The 16,966-nt window shown below is 42.1% G+C and overlaps 1 protein-coding gene across 1 annotated transcript in view; it reads right to left on the bottom strand.

The window, feature by feature from the left end:
- Positions 1–8,971: 8,971 nt before the first annotated feature.
- The window catches only part of SLC9A4 (solute carrier family 9 member A4), a 62,959-nt gene continuing 54,964 nt past the window's right edge, over positions 8,972–16,966 (bottom strand). Inside the window, exons 10-12 of the mRNA XM_053588660.1 lie at positions 15,661–15,789; positions 14,821–14,908; positions 8,972–11,778 (exon numbers count right to left, since the gene is read on the bottom strand). Of these exons, the coding sequence (XP_053444635.1) occupies positions 11,423–11,778; positions 14,821–14,908; positions 15,661–15,789 (573 nt within the window). The 3' untranslated portion in view covers positions 8,972–11,422. The remainder of the gene's footprint in view (positions 11,779–14,820; positions 14,909–15,660; positions 15,790–16,966) is intronic.

The following is a 16,966-nucleotide window of genomic DNA, read 5'->3' as shown; positions in this document are numbered from 1 at the left end:
TGGATCACCAGATCCATGTGCACTCAGGTGGATCACCAGATCCATGTGCACTCAGGCAGACCACCAGATTCGTGTGTGCTCAGGTGGATCACCAGATCCATATACACTCAGGAGGATCACAAGATCCATGTGCACTCAGGTAGACCACCAGCTCCATGTGTACTCAAGTAGACCACTAGATCCAGGTGCACTCAGGTGGACCACCAGCTCCATGTGTACTCAAGCAGATCACAAGATCCATGTGCACTTAGGTAGACTCCAGCTTCATGTGTACTCAAGCAGACCACTAGATCCATGTGCATTCAGGTAGACCACCAGCTCCATGTGTACTCAAGCAGATCACAAGATCCATGTGCACTCAGGTAGACCACCAGCTCCATGTGTACTCAAGCAGATCACAAGATCCATGTGCACTCAGGTAGACCACCAGCTCCATGTGTACTCAAGCAGACCACTAGATCCATGTGCACTCAGGTGGACCACCAGATCCATGTCTACTCAGGTGGATCACAAGATCCATGTGCACTTAGGTAGACCACCGGCTTCATGTGTACTCGGGAAGACCACTAGATCCTTGTGCAGTCAGGCAGATCACCCATCCATGTGTACTCAGGTAGAACACCAGGCCAGTGGTGATGACTGCTCTTAAGAGTCATCACATGTTGCCATATACTAAAGAGCTTTTATTTGAGTTTTGTCTTGAAAGATATTAAAGTTAATCACAGCAGTACTGATTCAGTTTTTCAGTACTGTTGACAATTAAATAGCACTTGCTTATTAGGCAATGTGGGGGAAAGTGTAAATGTCTGCCTTCCTTTCCTATTCCACATCCAATCCCAACACAGCAAAGAGGCACACACAGAACTCTCATTCACGGAACAGCACAGAATTCTGTGAACCAGTTACAGAAAGAAAATATTGTTAATGCCTGTGTTTCCAGCTCTCTCTTTCCCTCTCTCTCTCACACACATACACACACACATATATGCACAGACATTTTAGAGAAATAGATGGTAGGGTAGCCAAATTTTTTCATTAGTGTTCGATACATGCCACACCTGGGTTTGACGTGAGTTATTTTATTTTTAACATTACGGATAATATTATTGTCTCCATTTTATAGATCAATAAAATTTAGAGAGTTATGATATCTTGCCTAAGGTCCCCTAGTTTGTATGCTACAGAGTTGCAATTTGATATGATGTGAATTACACACCCAAATTAAACCTATTGCCAATACATCAAAATGAACAGCCTGAATAATGGAAAGAAAAACTTTTTGTTGGTTTTAAGACAGCTTTGGAAAAATTGGGAGTAGCTTAAAAATAAACATAAAGACAATTCTTGGGGTTAGAAGGGTATTTAAACAGACAACTAAAAGGAACTGTATCCAGAGGTTTTTGTAACAATTAAATGAAGATTACTGCTGATCGTAAATTCATAAGAATGGCATGGATCAGGATACTGTGTGGATTCTTTAATGCCAAATCTACTGAAAGCACTAGATAAAAAAGTCAAATTTGAATGAGATGCAAAATTGAACACAAGGCAACAATCTGGATGAAGTTTATTCCACTTGCCAGAGGACATGGAATTTTCCAGGGTGGTAGTAATTTCCATTAGTTTTATTTATTTATTTTTTTTTTTAGTAGAGTCAAAGTCTCACTCTTGCTCAGGCTGGTCTTGAATTCCTGAGCTCAGGCAATTCACCTGCCTCTGCCTCCCAAAGTGCTAGGATTACAGGCGTGAGCCATGGCACCTGGCCTCCCATCAGTTTTAACAAAAAGTAAAATTTAAATTCATAATATTAGAGTGCAAAATAATCTCACTTTCTCTAATTTCTGGATTAACTTTAATCTGCTGCATCAACTGTTCTTTCAGGCTTTCATTGCCTTTGAATCATTTTGTTGTCTTTCAGCTAATTACAACTCTAAAAATTGTAGACAGCTATTAGCATTGCAAATAATTTTTGTTCATAGACATGAAAATGGCTTCTGTTAGGTGAAGGGACAACTTTGATTTCCCTTCCTAACATGCAGAAAGATTATTTTGCATCTGTTTATAACTCCATTGTAGCATTTCTGACATAAACACATGATATTTTGAATTTTTCTTCAAACTGGTTAACACGTTATATTGGTTCCCTTATTAATGAATGAGTTTACTATAATCTTTGACAAGTATTCATTTTATATTTATTTGAGAGCCATGATTCTATCTTGTTAAGAAATTCTTTTTACAGGATGGGCAGTCTGACTCCATAGCCTACACCTGACAAGATTCTTGAGCAAATGTTAGTCTGACTGAACTTTCTCGTAGGCACATATTGCACTTCCTTGTAAAATATGATTTAGCAAAGAATCCTGCTGGGTCAGTGTGGCAGAGAACTATCTCCCTCTTCATATCTGATCAATATCTCATCAGGTTTCTCTTCCTCCACCACCCCTGAGGTGATGTCTAGTCACGCTGGCCTGCCTTCAGCAAGAATCCTATTAGATCAATTGTACTAGTTTCCTCCCTTACCCCTAATGTTTTCTCTTAGTAGTTTTCCATCCAATTACTTCCATCCGGCTCCTTGACTGTTAACTCCCACTTTCCCGTACTGCCTTCAGAGTTGAGCCTAATCTTTGTTCCCCACGGCCACATCCCACTGCAATGGCCTCTGTATCTATCACCACAGTCCTGAGTAAATTCTTCCTTACTGTGCATCAATAGATGTCATTGGATAATTTTTTCTTTAACTACAAAACTATCTAAAACTGTCACCAGGGTGATCGTTAAAGTGTATTGTGCATTAAGTATATGCCAAACACCCCACTAACGCTCAAAGAGTTAAGCAAATTACCCAACTAAAGTTCTACAAAACCACAAAACAGGATTCAAATTCAGGCCTGTCTTACTCTTGTACACCAGCTTTCAACCACTCGTATGTCTTCCCTAAGTTCTTTCATATGAACTTCTTATTCAAAATAGGTACAGGGCTCTATACTCAAGACTTTACTAAGCTCTTGACCTCATTCAAGTCTCACAACCACTTCACGAGGCAGGTGGAGTAGATGTCGTTATTCCCAGCTTAGTGAAATGGAAGGGACTTTAGAGGTTAAAGGGCCTGGGCAATATCACACACCTACTAGGTGATGGAGTTAGTACTCCTTGCCGATTCTGCTGCCCATGCTGCTAGGTCAGCGGAGGGGGCTGTGGGGCCTGGTGGCTAATGCCCATTGAAAAGGCGTCTACTGCCAGGCAGAGGACACTCCCCGTAATGCTGGAGACAGTTCAGGAATCTGCAAGAACTGAGCTTGCAGAGCTAAGCCAAGATTTAACCACTGTTCTAAGGACAAATTAATGCAACAACATTTTTCCAGGATGTTCTTTATGTCATGTCTGGAATTCAAAGCATTTATGGTCTTATGGAGAACACTGGGCAGTATGCTAAGCCTTGCAAATAATTTCTCAAATGTAAAATTCTCTCTTATATGTGAACATTTCCTGAGCTCACCCAAAATACCAGGAAGGATTTAGTTCTGTGATTTTGTCACAATAGTACCTTTCTCTTCCAACAAATTAATTCTACCTCCTCAAGTCATTATGAAACTAACCCTCTTGTGAGAAAGTAATACCTTATTTTTGCTCCTTCTGTCTGGGAAAACGTAATTACTCAGATTCACCATCAATGTAATTTACCTTTCAATTCTTACTTTCCCTCTTGTGATATTTGTCCAAACATTTTTTTTTTTTTTTTTTTAAACCAGAGAGCTGCCTGAAACTCTGCTTGTTGGGGAGTGAAACTGCAGAAATTCCAGCTGTCTTGTCTAAATTCAGAACTTGAAATTCAGCTCCAGGGGTGTGGGTGGGGTAGGGCAAGCATTGTTTTCCCGAAGACTGCTGGTTTGTACTGCCCTGCTCCATGTGACTTTCCGTGGGTGTGTCCTTGGGCGAGGACCTGTCCTTTTGTCCTCTCTTTTTAAGAATATTCCCCTTTGGGGGGCACAATATTTATCCTCCTTTCCTCTGTCTGACTTTTTTTTTTTTAACTTATCCATTTAGAACTTTAGTGACATCTGCTCCTCCTCCCACATACACAGCCCCTTTTAAAGATGGCACAGTTAGATAATAGAGCTGCTTCTGAGCCAGGTCCAGGATGAGCACAAACTCACAACAAGGGCCTTCACAGATGAAATCATACACCAGTGAAACCCAGAGTCAGAGTTTCACTTGCTCCTAGTTACCTAGAAAAATTCCTGCAAGGAATTAAAATAAATGAAACACTACAGGGCCTTCCTTCCTTTTCAACTGGTCTGAGGCCAGGGTGCTAAGTGACACCTTATTTTTCTAACTGGCTCTATTTCTAGTATTTTTACTAGGTGAAAAATAAAATCCAATGGAAATAAAATATCGAACTAAACATTTAATTGAAGCATAACTTATACTCTCAATTCATTATCCTTAACCCAAGATGTGAACTCCTGAATGATTTTAGCTACAACCACTGTTCTGTGAATTAGTAATCAAGTAAAATGGGAAGGAAATCTTGGAGTAGTGGTAGGACTGGATAAACAAGACCTAAATTTTACCCAGTTTGGTAAAAGTAATCTTTAGAATTTAAAGGATCCAGGCAAAGAGTGTGTATATATTTGTAGGTTATTCTGTTCATTCCCTACAACCAATACGAGCGTATTACGACAGCTGGGTGAATAGAGATAGTGGTTTTGCAGTTTGACAGCTTTAAATGATATCCCCACTTAGTAGCTGTGTGTCCTTGGGGAAAACTTCCATAAGACTCAGTTTCTGGTGGGGAACAGTGGCTCACACACATAATCCTAGGTCTCGGAGAGGCTGAGGCAGGTAGATTGCTTGAGCTCAAGGAGTTCAAGACCAGCCTGAGCAAGAGTGACAGCCTTTCTCTACTATAAAAATAAAAAATAGCCAAGTGTTGTGGCAGGCATCTGCAGCCCCAGCTCCTCAGGAAACTGAGGCAAGAGGTTCAATTCAGCCCAAAAGTTTGAGGTTGCTGTGAGCTATGACACAATGGCACTCTAGCCAGGGTGACAGAGTAAGACTGTCTTCAAAAAAAAAAAAAAAAGACTCAGTTTCTTTACCTCAAAAATAGGGACAATAATCATAATAACTACTTCATAAGATTGCTATGGGAATTAAATTTTTTAAATGTTTATATACAGTTCTTAGTAACATGCTGAGCACACAGACAAAATATTTCAATAGTGCTTTCCAAGAATATAATATAAGAATATTAAAATATGTGAATGCTTCAAAATCATTCTCCCTATCCTCTTTCATTTCTCCTCCCATGGAACTGTTGATTTACAATTCCATCATAAGTAAATAACACAGGTCAGTGTTTCAATGCTGCTGAGGACTATGCAGATTGTCTAGACAAGGACTCATTTGGGAACCAAGAAAGGCATTCTTTGGAAACAATGTATAATTGAATTAGAAAGAAACTCCATCTGAAATCAGACACAAAACAGTCTATGGATCCTTAAAAGAAAAAAAACCATAATCACTCAAATTATCAGTCTTGTTTCTCACTCAGGAGTCCTCAAACTATGGCCTGCAGGCCACATGAGGCGGTGTGATTGTATTTGTTCCCCTTTTTCTTTTCTTTTACTTCAAAATAAGATATGTGCAGTGTGCACAGGAATTTGTTCATAGGTTTTTTTTTTAAACTGTAGTCCGGCCCTCCAACGGTCTGAGGGAGAGTGAACTGGCCCCCTGTTTAAAAAGTTTGAGGACCCCTGAATCATCCATGAAGTTTGTAAAAACAGATTTGCAAAAGAACAACAGCTGCAGCTGTATTTATTTGTTCATTTAAAAGCAAACATTTTTTTTTTTTTTTTTAGCCAGGTGGAGCTTCTCTGCTTCTTCCTATTGAATCTTTCCCAGAAGAGAAAGAACTTTGTGTAGATCTGATTCATTCATTAAATTCCCAATTTTACTCAAAAAGGAGATTTAGGTTGGTGATTATGAACCAACACAGACCGAGTGGCCAAGGCCTTCCCTGGAAGTAGAAAGAACTTGGACCTGTTATTTAACCTTTCTTAACTTGCTTCTCTTCATTGAAGATGGACTGAAACGAACATTTACCTAAGTATAGCATTTTTAAATAGTGCCTGACACATAGTAAGCATGCTTTACCGTCACGATTTTATTCAAGATTGACTTCTCAGAACCAGAGTAGATATTTCGATTTTAGGACCACGTATTTTGATTTGAGATCTGTATTAATATGGCTGAAAACTGGCCATAGTAGCCATCTTGGTTTAGTTCCCAGCATGTTTTGAGTTACTTTGTTAACTAAACCTTAACTTGAAGAAGGCGAGGCAATGGAAACTTTGATTTCTAACCTACCACACTTACTTGAATATTCCTGGTTTGGAGGCTCATTAGAGTCTCAGGAAAAAAAAAAGAATCTATTAAATCAATTAGTGTGCACGGATGAAAGGGCACATCACTTTCTGATTATAGGAGCTGCTAGCTGTGATGTGGGCACCCCTTTTATTTCTCCTTGGCTCATGGCCCCATTAACAATTAACAGTGACTGATGTCCTGAAAGGAAGCCTTCTGTCTGCACTGCTGGGTTTTCTCAGGAAGAGTTAGAAAGAAGATACTTGACAGAATCTAGTCAGGGGGAAAAAATCAAAAACTACAAAAAGCCATTTTATTTGTGGATAAAATATACTTGCAAAAATCTCAAACACCAACAAACTCACTGACTTTATTTATATAAAAAATTTACTCTGCCTAATTTCGGTGCATTATAAAACATATTAGAAACTATTTCCTTTTAGACTGAAAATGCTTAAACACATCTCTTTAGTTAATATTCAGAAGTTAAGAGAATCACTTTTTTGGAGAGAAAAATCTCTTAGAGAAAATTCTAAGCTGAGAAATTAAACTCCATTAGATTTTTTCTCAATAAAGATAAGTTTCTCCTTTCCCCACTGTCTGGCTGTGCCTATACATTCATGATCTCTTCGAGCACAAATCAAGATTAGAAGATTAGAATTGCCCACCTTGGTAGTAATTCCAAAAAGGGAGAGGAGAAAAGAAAAATGAAGCAATATTCTTTCCACATAAGGTAAGGACACAAAACAGATAGCTAATAGCGATCAAGATCTTACTCTAAACAGACACTAAGCTAAGAATTTTACATATATGGTCGAACCTCTGTACGTTGACCAACCACCCAAGGGACTGTAACAAACAGGTCAACATGCAGACATGGTCAACATAAGGAACTAGGCCTACTATACTGATACGTACATGTAGTGCATGTCTGGTCTATGAAAACTAAGTCAACTCAAGGAGATGGTCAATGCAGGGAGATGGTCAAGTATAGAGGTTCTGCTGTATTATCTCCTTTAATTCTTATAGTCATCCTACAGTCATAATTACAGGTAGATAATTAACTTGTCTCACAGCTAAAAGTGGTCTGATTTCAGAGCCTGAGCTCTGAATTGGCTATATTGATTAAAAATCTAAACGACCAAGGCCCAAAGCAGTGGCTCACACCTCTAATCCTAGAACTCTGGGAGGCTGAAGCAGGTGGATTATCTGAGCTAACAGGTTGGAGACCAGCCTGAGATGGAGTGAGACCCCATCTTTAAAAAAATAGCCAGATGTTGTTGTAGGCACCTGTAGTCCCAGCTACTTGGGAGGCTGAGGCAAGAGAATTGCTTGAGCCCATGAGTTTGAGGTTGTGGTGAGCTATGATGCAAGGATACTCTACCCACTCTACCAAGGGTGACAAAGTGAGACTCTGTCTCCAAATAATAATAATAATAATATCTAAATGATCAGAGGGGCAGGCATCTGTCAAGTGAGGAAGCGTTCAGGGTGTTTCTCTACAAGGGGAAATCAACATTTCAGACAGAAGACTTGAATTCTGCCTACACACCAGCCTTGATAGTCACATCTTCTACAGAAGGGTAATTCTATCATGGAATTCAGGTGGTATTCCAGGTCCACCACTGATGACCCTCTTAACTTTTTCTGACAAAAGAAGCACAGAAGTATACAGCCTGCATGAGAGAAAGAAAAGAATGAAGGCAGCCTAACAGTGAGCAGAATCTCATTCTCCATTTGTCATTGCAGATTCCCTCTTAGGGCCAATAAAATCAGGTGGACTAAAGACAGGGGAGATGCCCGCAGCGTCATGTCAGACTTGAGGAGGATGAAGAAGAATGTCCCCCTGTCTCAAACACCAGAAAACATGGGGAAAACCTTTAAGGTGGAAGACTGCTGTATGGGAAAAATAAAATGTTCCTTTATTCAACTTCAGGATTCATTGAGACTCAAGACGCTTTAGGCTAACAATGTAAACAGGTTTCAGAAAGTTAAACACAAATAGGCTGTGTGAGATGGCTCATGCGTGGAATCCCAGCACTCTGGAAAGCCAAAGCTGGTGGACGGCCCGAGCTCAGGAGTCCAAGACCAGCTTGAGCAATAGGGAGACCCTGTCTCTACTAAAAATAGAAAAACTAGCCCAGCATTGTGGCAGAGCCTGTAGTCTCAGCTACTCTGGAGGCTGAGACAGGTGGATCACTTGAGCCCAAGAGTTACAGGTTGATATGACCTATAATGCCATGGCTCTCTACCCTCTACTAAGGGTGACAAAATGAGACTCTGTCTCAAAAACAAAAAAAAAAAAGGAAAGTTAAACACAAAACAATACAAAAACTCAGAGAAGGAAATCCACAAAAATGAGGATTTTTTTGTGTTGTGCATCTGATTTTTTGAGGCTAAAGATGAAAGGACAAACTCTTGGGCACCATTAGCAGAGATGGTGACTACTTAGGCACCAGCAGGCAGACCCAGGATAGGAATCTTTATGCAATTTTATTTCCTTCCAGAGGTGAGTAGGGAACAAGAGCCAGACCTTCAGCACTTCAGAAGAAACTCCGTTAGCTGCACTGTTGCGTGCTTGTTGGAAAAACTCATTGTGTTTTTGTACCTATAGTACTTTGTACCTATTATACATTGAACCAATCTTCAAAGAGGCTGTCACTCAGGAGAGTGTGGAGGGGAGACCAGATCACACTGCATTTTGAAATTTCACTGGATGATCAAATAAAGGCACCATTTTGGCTGTGAGCTCTCTGAGTCCAACAGAGCCACCAGGATCACAGGGGCCTTCCACCTGCTACACATTTCAGGCAGAAGCTCAGGGCCACTTTCCAAGCTTGGGCAGCCATGGCCAGCCAGTGTTGTTAGAGAAAACAACTCCATTGTGATTTATTCCAGTTGTTCTAAATCCTACCACCCCTCATCTTAATGGCACCAGCATCTCAGAGAAAACAGGAGACTTAGATGGATTCCACTAAGCCGTACACCTTGCTGGCTGCTCTGGGAATGGGCCTTCACAATTTGGATTTCTGTTATGTGGTGAGAGTCCCCCTAAGGGACATAGACACTCTTTGGCTCTCAAGAATCTCTCTTACTTCTGACACGGGAAGGAAAGGTGAATTCTGATGACTCTTCTGTGTCTGTATCTCCATCTGTGGTTTAAGATTTTTGTGTTGCTTTGGATTGCTTGTTTAAACAAAAGGAAAAAAAAAAAAACCACAGATATCCCTGAGTTTTATATGCTATTGTTTAGTTTTGTTTAATTTTCATTAAAATCAAGATATTTGGACAATCCAGAAGTAGCATTATATTTCAGATTCAGAAGACAGACAAGTGAGCTTCTTTGGTGGCCTTGTCTACCATTGCAGTAGGAACCTGAGTGAAGTTCATTTATAAAATATAAATCCAAGGGAGAGTGCATGTCCTTAGTCAGTAACTAGATATCCATAGGCTATGCTAGAGGACAAGCCCACATCCTTCAAGGAAAAGCAAACCCTGAGCCAGCATCAGATAGTATCTCAAGACCTGTCACCTGGAAAATAAGAATGTCCACTGATGCCTTTTCCAAAGTCCTTTCCTTATTGCCAGTTCAACATTTATAGAAAATCGACCTTGTACAAGGCACTATAATAACCAAAAAAAAAGAAAAAATTGATAAAATCTAAAAAATACCAAAAAGATAAATCAATGACATAAAAAACACAACAGATAAATGGATGAAACTTAAAATGAACAAACTAGGTGGTGCCTGTGGCTCAAAGGGGTAGGGCGCCGGCCCCATATGCCGGAGGTGGCAGGTTCAAACCCAGTCCCGGCCAAAAACTGCAAAAATAAAAATAAAAAAACAAAAAGTAAAATGAACAAACTATTCTCCCTGTCCTTCAGGCCATAGACCAGCAGAACAGACCCACATGTAGATGTATAAACATAATTCACAGGTAAATTCCGTAGTATATCCAAAGGGCTTTGGGGACACCGAAGAGTAAGTCAGGGGTTCAAGGTAGAGAACCCTGTTCTAGGGGACAGGCTGCATTCGATCATGGCCTTTAAAGATGTAGAAGATTAAATCAGTCAGGGATGATAGAGATTCCCAAAACATTGATATTAAAATGGTATTTGGCTAATTGAGTATTACAGGTTAGTTATTTGGCATAATAAAATAACACTTGAGAATGTATATTAACTCACAGGAGGCCATAGAGAAGAGAAGAGAAGGAGGGAGGAAAGATAAATATAACTGGAAAACTGGAGTATAAGAGTCAAGGTCAAATATGGGGGATAATTAGGATGGAAAATTAATTTGGGAAATAGTTTCAAACCCTAGTGCACACACACACCTAATGAATGCCTGCTGTTCATGTCACTGCTATTAAACTGTTGTGGCTGTTTTGTTTATAATATTCTTAAAATAAATATTCTGATTATAAAATAGATTGTAAGCCCATTGTTCACATTAATCCTACAATGCACATCATGTCCATCATTGCTGCTGATTAAATACATCAATGCTACAATAAATTTTATCCCTCTGTTGAAATACAGTTATTGCATATCAAATATCAAAATCGAAATTGAATGCATTGACATGGGAGGAAGGGCAGAAGGTGATCTCACCACACGGCCTCTGATGAGGTGTCCTTGTCAGTAAACTCAAGGGGCTGAGCCAGGGGGCTTCAAAGGCCCCTTCTGGTTCTACTTGGATTGCAAGTTGCACATGCACATAATCCATGTAAATTACTGACCATCCACACCTGTTGAAATATGTGACATGGATCATTCTAGATAGAAAGTTCTTAGGAATTCTTAGTGACTAATTCCTGGGGTGAATGGCTTCTTTCACTCACAGAGAATTATTCATCTGCAAAGTTACATCCGCTAAGAACATGGTACCGCCTGGGAGTCTGCTCCCAGACTTCTGAAAAAATGTCCTGCCTCTGTAGATACATAGCTAATAGATCCAGAAAAGCAAACTCAGCAGCTCTCTTCTGAACTTCAAAAACCCTCCTTTCGCTGTCACAGGGAGATAGACTCTTGAAAACACATAGAAACAGTAACACTATTTTCTTTGGAGCAAAGGAGTGTGGGACTTGTGGTGTTCCCTGCTGTCTTCTCTGTGGTCCGCTGTCCATCTGGACGCAGCTGCTGGGGACTCTTGCTCACTCTCCACTCCAGATTCATACTCCTCATCCACCACGTGAAACAGTGGTTTGGGCCTTGAGGCGGCCCTCCTGCCTCCTCCCACAGCCCCTTCTTGGTTCGCATCTCTTTGATAACGGGAGCTGAATGCCTTCCCTTCTCCATGTAGGCTCTTCATTGGGATAGCCTCTTGCATCTGCCTTTTCTGAAGTGATTCTGTCTGAGATCCTGTGCTAAGCTTGATGAACGGGAGTCCGGGATCACTGTTTTCATCATCTAGGAAAACATCATGGTAAGAAGGGCAAAAAACAAGACTTAAAATCAGAGTTGAGACTTAATCTCTAGCTGACAATAACTGAGAGTGAAGCAAAGCCCTCCCTCTGAGGGCTTACACTCAACTTGCTTATCAGCATAAATTTCCCTTTTCAAAGTTACCACCCCGAGCAGATGGGAGCACAGAAGCTATAAGTGCAATGCTATAAATAAATAGAAATGCATGGAAAACTGTATCCAGCCAGTTTTTCCTAGGTAGGTAAGGTAGTATCTTTTTATAAAATCAGATCAGTTGGCCATGGACGTAGACTGTAGGGAACCAATGTGCATTGCCTTGTCCAAAGCTAAATGGTAAATGGAAAGTGGCACGGTACAGCCAAATAAATACACACGGGGCTGGTTGTATCTTGCTTTGTTTTTAAATCAGTGGTTGCCAGAAAGCATTACATCTGAGTTTCATTTCTTTGACTTTGAAAAAGCCCGTCTTGGAGAAATGGGGACACAAAGGAGCCACAGCAGAGGCCAGAGAATGACCGGGTGCTTTCCTTTCAAAGGGGTGAGCCAGTGAACGGTAGCTGGCCCTGATGCCAATGATCATGATGGGAACGAATGTCCCTTCATTGAGAACTTACCATGTGGCAGTCATCATGCTCATCATTTTGTTTATTGTCCCATTGAATCCTTGTAATGGCCCTTTTAAATGACTAAAATTATGACCCTCATTTCATAAGTAAAGTGGCTGAGGTTTCACAAGGTTAAGTGACATTCAATGTCATCGCACAGCCCATGGAGACAGGACTGGAGTTATAGCAGAGCCTGTCCTGCTGAGAATCCTTCCCCTTTACACCCACCATGCACAGGTGGGACAGGGGCACATCTTGAGAGGAGGAGCCGTCAGGTGTCTATGCGACACTCACTCCCAAGCATCTTCCTAACCCATGACTAAGGCCTTGCCTTTTCCCTACCTCAATGTTCAGACATCATCAAAGGAATATATTCCACATCTCATTGATTCTAATTTCCTTCAAGTATTAATAAATTTGTTTCCCCTTTAATTCGTGTCCTGAGAGTTTAGGAATTTTCAGACATTTATATTTACATCTGAAATCCATGATCTTTCTTTCACCCTCTACTCCTTCCTAAAAAAAACAAAAACAAAAGCCCCACAGTAAAACTAATGCACCCAAAGGCTTACATATGACAAAAAGTGTTCAGAATGTGGGATATCAAAAAATCTTAAAATATCTTGTCGAAGAATGTTTTTCCAGAATGTGACCAAATTATCCTGAGAAGCTTGAAAGATACAGTGGGACTAGGGGGTGGGGATTAACTACTTTCAATAAAGAAAATATTATTTAGTATACTTGTCCTTTTTTCCCATGACTCTCTGCCCTATGGTGGGGCTGGGACCAGAGTCCCTCTAGATCCTCTAGTGCTCTAAGCTCAACCTAAGAAAACAATGGCTGAGGGCTTCTGCTCCACGCCCTGTCCCTTGTCTCAGTTGGGCCATTCCTTTGGAGTGTGCGCTCTAGCCAGTTTCCTGACCACTTTCTGGATAATGGTAAGGTGGGATCCGAGCACTAGGGAGAGGCTTGGGCATGTGACTTTCAAGATTTTACTCAATTACACGACCAGATCTGCCCAAGCTGTGAGGAAGAAGTTACCCAGAAAGAGGGAACGCAGGAGGAAGGGTCGGGATGTGTTTTGTCCTTTGTACAACCCTTCCCCATGTGAACACCCAGGCAGTGTGGTTCCAGGGATGGTGCACAGCAAAGTCTCATTATCTGTTCTCCTACCTCCCACCTGACAGGCTTAACTTCTGGACCTAGGCACCCTGGGGAGAAAGGAGAAATATGGAAAGTGCTTCTGCGGGCAGGGCAGAGCCTGACACACTGCTTAGAGACCCAGACCCAGCATACAACTCTTCTCCCCACAACCCTCCACATTTTTGTTTAATTATAGTAAATATATACACAACATGAAGTTTGCCCTTGTAACTCTGTTTACGGAACTGCAGTTCAGTGGTGAAGTGTACTCAGCTGCGTCGTCTTCACCACCATTCAACCCCAGAGCCTCCTCATCTTCCCCAAGCCACATGTATATTAAGCAGCTCAGGGCATAGACGGGGTTTTGAAGAGAGACCTCTTAATTATAATACCACATGAGCTCCAAAGCCAGAGAAAAGCATGTGAAGGCCCTCAAAACAGGTTGGAGCCCCCAGACATTCAGAGCAAGAGAAGTCCTGCCCCAGGAGGGCCAGGGGAGAGCAAGGAAGGGACGTGTTCTCCCAGTCTCAGGCTGGACAGCTGTGGACCGCCTGCAGGACGAGACCCTCCTTAGTACCCCCATGGAGCCCCTCTGGTTATTGTCTGACCTTCTCCTGGTGCCGAAAGACTTCAGGTTTGAAGACAGAATGGATTCCCATAATCAATGGTGCCTTGATACATACTGAGGACCATCTCAGTGTCACTTTGATCATGATTACAATTCTTTAAAACTTTTTAAGGATAAGTGGAAATACAAGTGCCACATCATTACTTTTTCTTCTCAGAAATCAGTAAATTTGATGGCATCACTTTGGTAAAATCTAATCAACTTTAGAGCATTCTGCTCATATTTAAACTGTGGGTAATTACCACAACTTCAGTGAAGAGCCCCTTTTATTACATTTCTTCAAGACAGGGGTTGGCAAATCATAACCTGTGGGCCCTATCTGGCCTGCTGCCTCCATATGGCCTGTGAGCTACAAATGTCCAGTACATTTTTAAATTAATCCACCTGTCTCAGCTTCCCAGAGAGCTAGGATTACAGGCTGAGACAAATTAAAGGAAGATAATATTTTATGATAAGCAAAAATTTTACAAAATTCAAATTTCACTGTCCACAAATAAAGTTCTGAATTTCATTCATGAAAGAAGTTGTTTTCTTCTTTTCCTCCTCATGTGAGTAACCTACATAATGTTCCTGATTTTCCCTCTCGGCCCACAAACCCCCAAGCATTTGTAGATGGTAATCTGCCTCTTTGCAGGAAGAGAATGCCAGTACCTGTGAATTCAGCAGCCCCAGAGTCTCCTCCGGCAGACTGAGGATGGCCGTAGGGAAAGGAGAGGTAACGGATATTTTTGGTGCCAGCCTATAAGTAGCAAGCAGAAATAAAAAGCAGAATGAGCTACTGCAATTAAAAGCTTCATTTGGCAAATAAAGTAAGTGAGCAGATCTACACAGCAGCATCTTGTCTGGGTTACTGGCTTTCAGGTACTTTTGTTTAAGGAAAGCAGAACACGTCTGTCTTCAACATGTATTTCCTTTCTCTCTCATCAAAAGATGAACCGTTACTTTTGTTGTTGTTGTTGTTGAGACAGAGTCTCACGTTGTTGCCCTCAGTAGAGTGCTGTTACGTCATAGCTCACAGCAACCTCAAACTCCTGGGCTCAAATGATCCTCTATCTTTAGAGACAGGCTCTTGCTCAGACTGGTCTTGACCTCGTGAGCTCAAGCGATCCATCTGTTTCAGCCTCCCAGAGTGCTAGGATTGCAGGTGTGAGCTATCAGGCCCAGCCAGAAAATGCACCATTGTCAACCTCTCAGAGCTACTCCGGTAGTCCCCCTGAGGCTAGGGTGAGGCTAACATGCCAGTGGCCAGCCATCTCTGACTCACCCTAAGAGCAGTGCCCCAGGAACCAATGCCTGGGAGGACCTACTACTCCCCTGGGCCCATGGAGGGAGGTAGTCTTGGTATCCCACACTCTCACGCTTTTATAACCTCTCTGGCAATAAGGAAACGTTTTTGTTTAAATATTGATGGTCATTCTCCTGAGAAGACCCTATCTTACATGGATGGGCTCAAATCCCAGGTGACACACTGAAGGAAGGTCCCCAGCATACCGGTTTTCCCCAGGGCAGGCTGTGGCCTTTCCTGCTCTCCCGGAACGTGTTCTGGCGGCGGATCAGGATCTCTTTAGCCTGCTTCTCACTTGTTTGGGGCTTGAGGTTGTATTTGTTGTAGGACAGGGTCTGCGGAGAGAATGGAATGTCACATACAGAAGGGCTTCCCCAGCTGTGGAAACATCCCAAGCTAAGACTGCTGAAGCGGGCGGCCCCCTGGAGTTCACCACTCTCGGGGCAGCACTGTGGCTGGAGACTGCACCTTCTCCTCTGTTATCCTTGCAGCCATCCCCCCAAGGGACCCACAGACTTGGCCCATCCCATGCACACACACTTCTTTCCCAGGTTGTGGTTTTCGTACCAAGCCAGTGGTTCCTAGCATTTGGATTTAATAAGACAGCTCTTCAAATTGAATCGATTTAGCTTTAGGAAAAATGTCTTCCTTGTCCTTATCCCAGGCCAGTGAAAACTTGTCATGGATGGTAGGCAGACATGGGTCAGCCCTCAGACAGAAGGCAAAGGGCTTTACTGGAATTTCTTTTTCCCCTTGCTGCTCACTCTGAGGTTTGGCAGTGAGTGCCCTACTTCCCCAGGGTCAGCAGGTGGCACACTGTGTACTCTAATAAACCACAAAATCCTGCTGGGGGATGGCAGAGGAGTTGCAGGTGCTGCCTCTCCCCACTGATGGATGCTCTGACAGGGACAGTCAGTGCAGCTAAACTCAAATGCGACAGAGCAAATACTTTGTGTGCCAGGTGCTGTGGCAGGCACAAGACTGAAAAAGGAATAAACTAGAATTCTGGTCTTCAATTGGCTTGCAGTCTCCTGGGGGAGTCAATCAAATAAGGATGTCAGGTTATTAGCTCAGGCAAGTGGTTGGAGGTTGGGATCATCAGAGAACAGCACAGCACAGACAAAGGGCACTTCTTCCTGTCTTGGATGGGAAAGGCTTGTGGCGCTGAGCAGAGTCTTAGAAGAGAGTAGGTCTTGGGAGTAAATTCCAGTAAGAGGGAACACAAGAGCTAAGACATGATCTGTTGGCCAACATGGGGCTATACGAGGAACCACTGCAAATGAGCCAGGAATGTGTGGGACCACAGGAAGACCAACTATGTATTTTATTTACAGTGTAGTAAGAGGTGACCGTGGAGGAGCAGGGAGGGGCTGGGACCAGGCCATGAGCAACCTGCAAGGAGCAGAGACTCCATTCTCCAGGTCCCATATCTCTTAGGTGGGGTGCAGAGATGCCAAAGGGTATCATGAGACGAGCCACACAAAGAAAAGAAAAATACTGCTGCTTCTATTT

The sequence above is a fragment of the Nycticebus coucang genome, chromosome 4 (genome assembly GCF_027406575.1).
Source record: "Nycticebus coucang isolate mNycCou1 chromosome 4, mNycCou1.pri, whole genome shotgun sequence".
NCBI lineage: Eukaryota > Metazoa > Chordata > Mammalia > Primates > Lorisidae > Nycticebus > Nycticebus coucang.
The sequence above is the reverse complement of the archived record's forward strand: the minus strand, read 5'-3'. Positions and strand labels throughout refer to the sequence as shown.